The following is a 12,079-nucleotide window of genomic DNA, read 5'->3' as shown; positions in this document are numbered from 1 at the left end:
GGAGTACTATTTCTCGCTCATCCACATATTTATTAAGCTCAGTAATATTGAATGTATATGAATGTGATATGAGGAACTAAACAATATTGTTATGTTTGGTGTCATATATTTGCTGGCAAGGGTTTTTAAAACAAATAGTAATACCAAATAGTAATACAAATAGTAATAAGGTAATTTATAACCTTGTGTCTCATCATATACGCAGAAGCCCAGAACAATAACTCTTATAAAACTATTATACATATACATTTTACCAACGTTCATCGAGCATATATATATTCTTTATGGCGTTAATACTGTGATATATAGATAATATACCACTGAATTGCCTACTCATTCCATTTACCACAACCATCAACAGCAATAATTAATTACAGTTTTTTTTTTAATGACCTTAGATATAATATGATTTTCAGGTAATACTTTATGTTACGAGTCAGGTACTGAATAATACTTCAATGTATGATACCTAAATCTTAAAGATTATGTTGATATAATTTACTCTACGTGAGTCAAACGTGTAGTTTATGTAACTCGTAGGCCTACTCGTTGTATGCCCTGTTTTTGAAGGAAGAAACCTGTTAGGGGTGCGTTGCAACATCAATGTTCTCTACTTATATGTGTGTGTAAGCCTCAAGAGTGAAACCTTTGTTAGAGATGTCCTTTGACAAGAATGGCGGCAAGATCTCCGTATTATGCAAAGTCCTTTGTTTTCTCTCCGTGATGCACGGGAAAATATCTCTACTCTTTACGTTTTGCCGGACCATACACGATCAATATTCAAAATTTATAAAAACATCTATTTAAAGAAACAACTATTTGCAATCTATCTATCTATATATTAACAGGCAAGCATGTTTCTTTAAAACCTTTTTTCTCAGCTTGTGTGCATCGTGGGGTAAATCTGCGCATACCGTTAGAAAGCAATTTTCCTGTAGGTGTGCAGAATCCCTTTATAAATTTAAATAGGCTCAAAGATAAGCACAAAAAATGAGTTTGAAAATTTGAAAAAATTAACATGGATTTTATGCGTTGCCTGGTGACGAAATAACAACGAAATATAAACAGAAAATCAAAACAAATGGAAGAAACTCCAATCACATGTTTTATTTACAGTGTGGGGTGGAAATAGAGAAGTGAGTACATTACATATTTTTGGTCGAGTTTCGACCACTGGACGACCTCTCGTATAATATTAATAGGCAAGCATGTTTCTTTAAAACCTATTTTATCACTCTGTATTTGAAAATGGCCCATTTACACCCAGCTGAGATTTTCGAAAATCGTCAATTTCCATACACCAAAAACAAATAGTGATCAGCTTACTTTTCCTGACATAAACATTACTTTCGCTACACAAACAATATTTTGCCTGACACCAGCAAAGTTACAACTGAAGTTTAATAAAGTTGTTTTTTCATCGTGATGAAAAGTATCGTTCAATACTCGTCACGAAAGTCCCATTTTGGGGCTCGATAGTTTTGCTCTCTTCGACTAAAACGTTTTAAACACTATCTCGCCCCGAAAACGAAATGGGTTACAAGTACGTGACAAGTAGTGAAATATACTATTTCACCAGCTCGTGTGCATCGCAGGGAATATCTACGCATACTGTTAGAAAGCTATTTTGCTGTAGATGTACAGAATTACGTTTTAAATTAAAATAAGCTCAAAAAATGTATTTTAAACTTCAAAAATTAACCCTTATGGCCTTATGGGCCTTATGGGTTGCCATGATGGTGACGAAATAACAACGAAATATAAACGGAAAACCATAAAAAATTCCAATCACATGTTTTATTTACAGTGTAGGCTGAAAATAGAGAAGTCTGTACATTCGATATTTTGGTAGAGTTTCCGACTATTGGACGACCTTTAGTAATGTTTAATAAATTTATTTTCACAAAACGATTGGGAACAAACAACGCTTCAAATTACTAATCCTAATTAGGACTTAGATGAATTTAACTAAGTAAATGTTCTTAATTTTAATATGAAGCATAACATGGAATATTGATATTCAGACAGACTTAATTTAGGACAAAACGTTATTCATAGCTGACGACATGACTTACCAGGTAATCAATAAGCATACAGTTTAAACTCTGTCCACTAAGTTCTCGTCAAGTTAAAGTTGTAAAGATGAAGTTACATGGGCAATCAGCTGATAAGGCAATACCTTTACTGACAATACGCAGTAGCGACTGCATCGAGCTACATCACCTGTATAGCTTTTAGCTTTCAGTGAGCAATTGCCATATAGTTCAATAAGCCTGAAACTCTGTCCACTAAGTTAGTGCAGAGTTGAAGTTGTAGATATGAAGTTACATGGGCAATTAGCTGAATCAGTAGCGACTGCACCGAGCTACATCAACTGTACAACTTGGAGCCTAATTGACGTCCATTCATTACTCATTCGGCTAATATCAATCCAGTCTTCACTCATTTACAAGGCTAAAAGCCTGGAAGAAACGTAAATACAATTCTTTACATAAACAATTATTAAGTAATGGAAAGAGCCGACTCACTACACTTTTGTTACTACGATGTTTTAAAATTAATAAAGATGCATCTACCAAATTTATTGTTGTATGTGAACGATAAAAAACGATTGTGAAAATTTCCCTTATATGACGCAGACGCATATAAAATATAATATATTCTTCTCTGGTTTACTTAAATGACATTTACACATCGTGGCCAAAAAGTGCAAATAGTTGTCGGCAGTTAGGAGGAAGTAGACCAACACATATATGCGCCCGCGGTCTATAACAAAAAAAATTGTCATAATTATGCTAAAATTCGTGCAAATACAACATGAAAATCACAACCACCATGCGTTATAAGGTCACATCACACAATACATACTGCTAGTTTAGTTTTAACACAATAACATCATTTTACTAAGTGTTAATCTTGTATACTGAAGAGGCTAAAAGGATATACATTTTCTACACCTTACGTTATGAAAAAAGGTTGTACCTTTTGAGCGTTCCCTATCTCTTTTGGAAATGCCTATATATTTCCTCTTAAAGCATTAACCAATCGTATTATACCATCGTACAAAAAAAAAACATTTGTAAAATAGATAACATTTCTTGGCTAGTAGATTGTTGATGGGAAGAACTATGTATATTCCTTCTTTGAACTAGATTTTAAGGCCTCGTCAACTTTTTTCGCAATGAGTTTGCTGTAACAACAAAATGTTGATTGCGGCGACACAACCAGAAGTGAGATAGCCTGTAATCAGATGGTTATCAGCTGGGCGGAGTGATATCTGCCTCTGTCTCTTGACCATCGGCCCAGTCAGCTGATAGAAGGTGTTGGAGGTTCTACCCTGACAACCCAGTACAAGGCACTCTAACACAAGGTGAATATTGTTTTGACTGTTTTATTATTAGGCCTACTGTATTTACTACGTGAACACAACTTGCCATTTAAGAAAACAGATTTTGTTGTGAATCAAATTACACTTACGTTGTTTTGATAATTACATGTACATATTTTTAGTTAGGGATATAGTTGATTCTTATTACAAGTAACAAATATAGCAAGTGTATGTATTAAATTTAATTGTTGACCTTTAATTGTAACCAGACAGTAAAAAAACTAACATTTGAGGTTTTAAAATAAATTAATAGTTTAATGAGAGGTATTTCATAATATTCAAAATGGATTTTTTATTGATCGGTTTAAAACTGTTTTCAATTAAAGTATTTTATAAATCGCCAATTATGACATATTTAATAACCACGCACTTTCTTTTATGGGACTAAGAACCTTAAAACCTGGTCTGTACAAAATGCTGTTGAATGATTAACCATTTAATTTTTGCCAATATGTAGAAAAGTAATGTTTGCAAACGTACGTAATTGCATATTTGATTCAGATTTTTATCGAGCTTACTATATTCATAAAATACTGTAAAACTGTGTTTCTAGCATGGGTTGAAATATTACGAATTTTTCGTTCTTCTCCCCCTGATGAATTGAAGATTGAGTCGTTGTCAAACAAATTAGAGAAATAGGTACGATAGACTGAGCTAGGTGTGAGAAACTGGAGAGAGATAATTGCAGCAATCTATCACTCAACAACGTTGAAGTTGGATTAACTCGGGAGTTATTATTGTTACTTACAGTAGGTCTTGAAAAACTAATCCGTTTAAAAATAAGTAGTGTCTAAGTAAAGCAAATTTAATTCTTAAAATATACCAACTAGAACAACAGCGAATATTTTTATAGTGTTCACCATTAAAATGCGTAATTCAGTAATCCGTCATACAATACTCAGACTTTATAATAAACAACACAAAAAGTGTGATGATTTTAGTTCCATTAAAGTACACAGAATGCACGTCTTATGGCATATACATGTATAGTTAACTAGCCGCTCCCCGTGTTTCGCAACCGGAAGAGAAAGCGTAATGCTAATGTGGTTCTTCAGATTTGCTGTATGAAAAAGATACAAAAACATAATTATCATTTTAACAATAAAAACTATAGTGTGCCACTTTTTTTGAAAGACTTATCCTCATTTTAACTTAGGTAAATAGTTTAAAATCCCTATTAGGCTATCTAACACCAAAAAGAATAAAGGTTATACACAGAAGCCCCACGCCAAGCTAAAATATGTTAAAACCTTTTATTTACTCTTTATTCTGTGTTAGTAAGGTGTATAATGTTTTTGTAAGTACGATGGAGGTCGTAATGCTTGTTTAAAAATACTATATTTATAGGCCAGCAATTATTTAATTTAAAGATAGGCTTGCTTAAAAGTATACTTATAAACCCATAACTTTATATCATAAGTCAATAGATACAAAATTATCTTTACATTTTCTCTAGTCTACCATTATAATTTATGTCACCACGTTTATAATGATGCCTTTATCTTACATTTTTATGTTTAACCTAAACTCTTCGAATTTAGTGAGATCCCTTCAAATATATTCCAGCTCATTATAACAATTTTATAGTAAGCAAAAAGCAAAATAACACAACACTTTCACTGGATTCCCTAATAGAAGATCTTCTTGTCATTTACACTCGAATTTCCTTCTTGTAAATGAAACAGCCTAACAAAAAGTTCCAAACAATATTTTAATGTTATATTTATAAAAATAACATTTAACTTAGGAAGTCAGTGGGCCGTAGCCCTAGTAGAGTTTCAAAATGGAAATAGGCACACATTCATCACTAGTATATTGACTCTATTCCTGTACAACTTAGCTTGGTCTAGTGGTTTTGACGTGATATGAGATTCGTTCACCCTGCTATCAAAAACATCCACATTTTCACATTTTAATATTAGCTGGATGGTTCACGCCATTTTTTTGTCTATTACTAATGTTTCACCCCCTAACAGATTTTAATTCCAACAACATTGTATCAAACAATTTATGTTTGCAAATTGAATCGGTGCCTGTTGTAAGATTAAAACATATTACCTAGATTTCCTGGATAATATTTGTATATACAGGGTACAAAATGTCTATAAACATTGTGTGTAAATACACACAATGTTTATTGGAAGTTTGTACCCCCTTATAAATATTCCACATGATAAAAAAACATAAAAATCAAACAAAGATGGGTCTGATATGTCCATGTAATTTTTGTGTGACAATGCGTTTATGAATTTTATAATAAGTAAATTTTTCTATTGTTGCCGCTCCACGTCTCAGTAAAACTAATGGATATTCAGATTTTTGGTAATTTAATTGACTATTGGTAATGAAAGAATACAAGGGGTTATTTTAAATGTATGATAACTAAAAGACTTATTGTATTCAATACCAAATAAATAAAAGCAACAAGTAAATGTATGTTGAAATTGTTTTTGTGGGTTTATTAATCACTATTCTGAATTATGCCAGAATTTCGTAAGAAATTAAGATAATTTACCCTAGATAAGTATTAATTGAAGAAGTGGTGCTTTTCATCCAACTCAGATATATATATATGTTATAACGTTCGCTACACCTTTCTCGTGCATTTGAAAATTTGCATTACCGCTCTACATATGGTCTTGGATCGGATTGTAAGTAGTTTTGGAACTATTTTCATCATTGTGCATGAACTGTAGTTTGTTGGTTAACTTGTTTTGGTTACTAGTTAGTTATTTGTGAGTGCACAAAAATATCTTCAAACTACTGGGAAAATGTTTACGACATGTATTTTGTCACTCCAATGAATACCATTGGTCAGTTTTCATTGGTCATACTGAGACAAAGTCAATTTACGTTATATGCAGTTTTAAAAAATTAACATGCATTTAAAGTGCCTCGTTATTTCACTATCAGTATATGATCTTTGTTTGGAGTCATATCTTATTGTTCATCGATTCTAAATCACCATTAATTTATGTCTTGCACTGATAAATATAGCACTTCGTACGATGACCGGAATGATAAGCAAGACCCTAAGACCCAGAGGTTAAACTGTTTTCGTATTAATGCATAATGTTACAGGTGTAAATAATGAAACTGTTGCATTTTATAAATAGCATAGAATATTAAATAAAGTAATCGAGTAGAAATTACTGAAACATGTTTTCCACGGCTTATTTAACATTCAAAAAAGGTTTCCTCCATCTAACAATGCTCTGGTAAAATATTTATTTTAAATCGAATTCATTTAGCCTATTATAGATGCATAGCAAAACAAAACTATTGAGTAGGGTAAATAATTATGTTTATCCTTGTTAAAACGTTTATAGGAAGCTGTAGGTGAAAATATTGGGTCAATCTATGAGTAATGTATTATTTGTTATGACTTTGCTACTGCTTTCGAACTTAATGCCTTTAGTACCATAGTCGTAACGGCCATCCGTATATCAATGTTTGCTTCATAAACTTCTTCAAAACATATAATATCTGAACACTTTTCTGAGTAATGTTTAAATTTGTAGATGTGATTGAGAATACTAATTCGACCTAAAGTTCTTCTTTTTCTCCTTCATTTTGACTGTTTTATACTAATTCAATGGTAAAAAATCAATTTTTACACGGAAAATTACTCTTAATATTGAATTGCTCTTGCTATTAAGTTCTTAAAGCTTAGACCGTGAATAATTGTATTTACTGAATAAGCATGTTTGAAGGACGTATTGTAGCAACAAAAATATCACAAAAATGAAGCAACGAAGAATATCGTTAACGTTTTATCACTGATTCATTACATTTTAACAATTTTTCAGATAAAATTTTATTACTACACTGATGACCCAGACCATAACATTTGCCACTTATGTGTAAACAGCAGCTTTGATAACTGTAAGACATCCATGGGATTTTACAAAAATTACACGTTTTTTGTTTGGTTAACATTAAAAGTAGTGTTTTGATACACTTTCAAAGCCTCAATACTAAATTTCCTCGCAATGAAATCCTTTTATTTATTATGTTATTTCTTCAGTTTTATTCATTTAATCAATTCTGTTGTATGGTTTGGCGCGTTCAAAAATTAAAAAAAAATACCCTTTCGTGAACATTAAATAAAAATTAGCACGCTTCAATTTATATACTTGGTTGAAAACAATTTTTAATATATGGTTTATAAAATAACTACCTCAGACCCTATACATTACCAAACGCACATTACATTACTAAATGGACAAACCCTCTAAAATGACCCATATTTCCCCCCGCTATATTATATCACACAAAAAATTTTATGGGTTTCCCAGTATAACCTATGTTTGGTCCATGTAGGATAACGTCCAGAGATCCTTCTGTATTGTTATTTGACGCATATTATTGTTTTGTAAGGTGAAATTATAGTTTAAAAGCATTTATTTAAGTTATACTATTGTGTTTAATCGAAATTTAACTTTATAAAATTGTTTTTGGCGAATTTTCCATAGGGAATAAGCTATTACCGTAGGTCTCATGGTGTGACCTGGACCCGGGACCGATCCTTTTTTCGTTTTGAGGTCCCCAGAGGCCAAAAACACTGTCCGTTCAAGTTCATTAATACATTTATTTATTTATGTGTCCGTTAGCACGATAACTCGAGCAAAAATGATTCTATAGCTAAAAAGAATAATTTAGTACATTGAAGCGTTGTTGTATGCTAAACAGTTATGGAAAAGTAAAACAAAGTGTACATTTAAAATTACCATGTTATTTTAATGGAGAATAAATAAACTGTTGTAGCTTGCTTGTCTATGGACATGTTTTAATGAAATTTTGAAAAATGTTTCACTTCATTATAAGCTATCAATATATCAATAAAAAACACACCTTATCATCTTCCCTGTAGCAGCAAACCTAACTCTTATTCATAATATTTATATAGGAAATAAATCTGACAACTTTAAGGGAATAATTTAGTGGAATTCCAGCCAGGTACATGGGAATTCGCTTAGTCTTTAGGTTTGCTGTGGCGAGGGTATTTTTTGTTGTTGTAATATTAGCAAATATCACAAAAAGAACAGATTTATTTACCGGACACTTTCTTAAGAATCGAAACAAATAATCCACTCACGTAGCTTCTATACTTCTCCAAAATAGATCTAATACCGTATGCATTCCCCAGAATGGCTCTTGAGTTGACACCCTGCAGAGAAGACGCCCGCCGCCTGGTAGCCAGCAAGTTTCCCCAGTTTTTGGCTGCTTTCTTCGGTGAGTGTTCCTATGTTGTAAACATGTCTCATATTAAATGCTAAACAATCATGTTGCAAATCAAATTATATTGATGACAATACGATATTAAATATGACCTTTCCTTATGCCATTATTATGCACCTTGACCTTTCCTGTTATTAGTATGAAGACTAATTTAAACTATTATATTAATTCCATAGCTTAACATCAGGGTGGTCAATTAATTCTTTTCATGTTTTATCGATTGGTAAGCGATGGAAAAATTATAAACACGTCAACAGTTAAAGACAATAATGTAGTTTAATTTTTTGTAAGAACTAACAGTTATTAAATGTGTTTAAGTTCAACAGTTATTCTATGGATTTGCGTCTTAAAGTGATTTATAATTAGATTTGCAATCTCTAAACAAGTTGGAATATACCAAATATAGACCTGATTGAATCATTCACCCTTCGCAACGTTGCATCACCCAGTCTGACACTCGCATTGCAAGGTGGAGGCCACCACATACACAAATCACGTTTATATTCTTTGATGAATGTGATTGCTTTTAAAATGTTCACAAATAACACTTAAGGCTAATACTACATATTGCTAAGCAATTTCAAGGCAAATGTTCAATTGTAAGAGTCACAATGATAATATTTTAAAAGAAAAACTGCACAAAAATATATATTATAATTCTGATTATAAATCATTTGTTTGCTACAAAAAACCTTAAAAAACTGCTTTTTAATGAACTAATTTCAAACCGTGGCAAGCCATTAACAAAGTATACGACGATATCCTGTTGGATACGAAACTAATTAACTTGAATATGCACGTAAACATTTAACAGTCTACATATATTATCACTTTATTTCCTCTTTCTCATACCTCAATGGTTGTAGACTACCATTATTATAACACGATATTTTAATGTTTTGCATGGTTGTGCTAGCATTACAATATGGTAAATAAATCGATGTCTAAATAAATGGAACTCGTAGCTTGTCGTATGACGTCACAATCACGTAACCGATTACGCACTTGGTCTGATCCCCTCAGTCTCCAGCAATATATTGTAACCCTAAATGACCAAAACTTTATGGTTGGTTAAACTTAAACCAATCGAGGTGCTCTGAGCATATGTACTAAAAAGTAAAGTATTTATTTAACTCACCCAAAATACGTAGGGCCTTCCAAATTTACCTTTGTATGTAAATAAGCTATTGTCATATGTATCCAAATTGTCCTCTGTATCATCCATTACCCTCTATCCAGCGACGCTGAGCGCCCTGGGTGCAGGAGCCGCCCTGGCCTGGAGCTCGCCTGTGCTGCCGTTGCTACAGAGCGCCCATGTCGTCACGGAGGGCCAGGCAGCATGGGTGGGCGCTCTCATCACCCTAGGCGCCTTTGTTGGGGCGCTACCAGCCGGTGCCTTCGCGAACATCGTGGGCCGAAAAGGGCTCCTGGTAAGTTAATCAGCGAATTAACTACAATTTCCGAAATCCTTTCTCCTTATGTGAAACACGTTTTGTTCCAGTATAAACTGGAACAAATGTCTTAATGTCTTAATCCATCCATGTCTTAATCCATAAATAACTATTTATGGATTAAGACATAGATAAAACATACTCCTTGTGTTGCTTAGTCTATGATTAAGACCACTAGCAAGTTATCTTTAGCTTCTTAAAACACAACATGAATCAATTTGATCATAAATTAAAGTATCTGGAAATGATAAGATCCCACTTGGAAATCAATATAAAAAACCACCAAAAGTGGTTCGATGGTAGAAATAAAGAGAAAACATAATGACAATTACCTAGTTTGCGCTAATCTTTTTGTTTAAATAATATATTATTGATGAACACATAACGTGTTTTTGCATTATATTGTACAAGTACAGTATTGGCCACACAGGTAACATATATTTAAATTTGAATTAAGACATATTTTCTTTAATTATTTAAGTATGGCTTTTTCACATCATTGCGACTATTTTACACTTCGTACATAAATATTTTAACATCGTTATTCCCATTTAAATTAACAGACTATTTGTAAGTTATGGATATCTTTACTGCTCTGCAACCAGTAAATAAACCCATAACCAATAAATAGTATGTTTACTAGTTTTAAAGAAAGACAAACGACGGATAAGTAGCTGGTGGATAAGTTAAACAGTTTAGCTTGCAGACACATAAATCAAGATGAAAGTGTAGGTAAAACTGGGACGCTGAAATATTTTGTTTACCAAGAGTGGAGACTGATGTGCTGATTTAGCAACGTTCTGCTTCAAGAGTCCCTCACTTTTTACAGAATCGATGGTTCAATATGTTTCACATCTTTCGTTTGAAATATTTATTCCATTTATCTAACCATTGTTATTAATCATCACAGAGCTCTAACATACAGTTGAGTTATAGGTTACACAGTTGAGTTATGGGTTACACAGTTGAGTTATGGGTTACACAGTTTAGTTATAGGTTACAATGTTTATGATCTAAAGACTGAAGTAGTTGCGTATTTACAAAGTATATTTCTGTACCACATTATGTGCAATGTTTATGGAATAGGGTGTAATAAAGTTCAACCTTCACTTTTAATTTTTAATCAATTGTGACATTATGGCATAGCCTCTGAATAGTTATGATATATTGTATACAATAAATTGCTGATACTAGCTTATGTATCGCCAAGTGGCCGGTTTAATTGCCCGAACTCCCGATGGGTCAACGCACGCGTTTCGTATTATTTACCACGGGGATTAAACATGTGTTCGAGCAATTTTGCGTTCCGTGTACCGTGTCCTCACAACACCTGTGTCGAAGAGAATGAACATCTTAATGTGTGTGTTAACTTGAAAATGAAACCATCAATGACTTTAAATCATGGTACACTACTTAAAACAAATCACTTGACGATATAAGTACAAGGAAATAAAGCCTATTTATAATAAACTAGCTGAACCCGGCAGACGTTGTCTTGCCTTTGAATATTTATAATTTAAGTACCGTAACGTTTAATTGTCTTATTGTATATGAAGTGCTTATAACTAAATTAAAATACGTACGACTACTAATGAAACACATACAGTACAAAGGATAACCGATTCTTTATTATTGCTCTTATATTAATGCTAGTGGGTAGACAATATTTTTGGTCTTTCTATTCGGCTCAATCACGTCCTGGTTGAAGTTCGTTCGCTACGCTCACTCACCTTTAGGTTGGAGCTCGTTCGCTGCGCTCACTTGCCTTCAGGTTAGCTCGTTCGCTACGCTCACTTGCCTTCAGGTTAGCTCGTTCACTACGCTAACTCGCCTCCAGGTTGAAGTTCGTTCGCTATGCTCACTCACCTTTTGGTTGCAAATTAGCTGTTGTCATAAATGTAAAAGAAATAATAGTGCTGCACCCTGTTGGCAATCCTTGTAACTTTAATGCTATTGAACATCATATAACAGAACCAACTTGTTTAATTGAAACAGCTGT

At 32.9% G+C, this 12,079-nt stretch overlaps 1 protein-coding gene across 1 annotated transcript; it reads left to right on the top strand.

Annotated features, from left to right (window-relative positions):
* Positions 1-3,270: 3,270 nt before the first annotated feature.
* Positions 3,271-10,068, top strand: LOC129001321 (solute carrier family 2, facilitated glucose transporter member 8-like). Its single transcript, XM_054428582.1, has 3 exons — positions 3,271-3,370; positions 8,538-8,623; positions 9,869-10,068. The coding sequence occupies exons 2-3, from the start codon at positions 8,539-8,541 to the stop codon at positions 10,066-10,068; spliced, it is 285 nt and encodes a 94-aa protein (XP_054284557.1). The 5' UTR covers positions 3,271-3,370; position 8,538.
* Positions 10,069-12,079: the final 2,011 nt, after the last annotated feature.

Source organism: Macrosteles quadrilineatus, unplaced genomic scaffold (genome assembly GCF_028750875.1).
Source record: "Macrosteles quadrilineatus isolate MER2022 unplaced genomic scaffold, UCM_ALF_1.0 Scaffold_1__1_contigs__length_201487025, whole genome shotgun sequence".
NCBI classification, from domain to species: domain Eukaryota; kingdom Metazoa; phylum Arthropoda; class Insecta; order Hemiptera; family Cicadellidae; genus Macrosteles; species Macrosteles quadrilineatus.
This window is presented reverse-complemented; position numbering and strand designations above follow the sequence as displayed.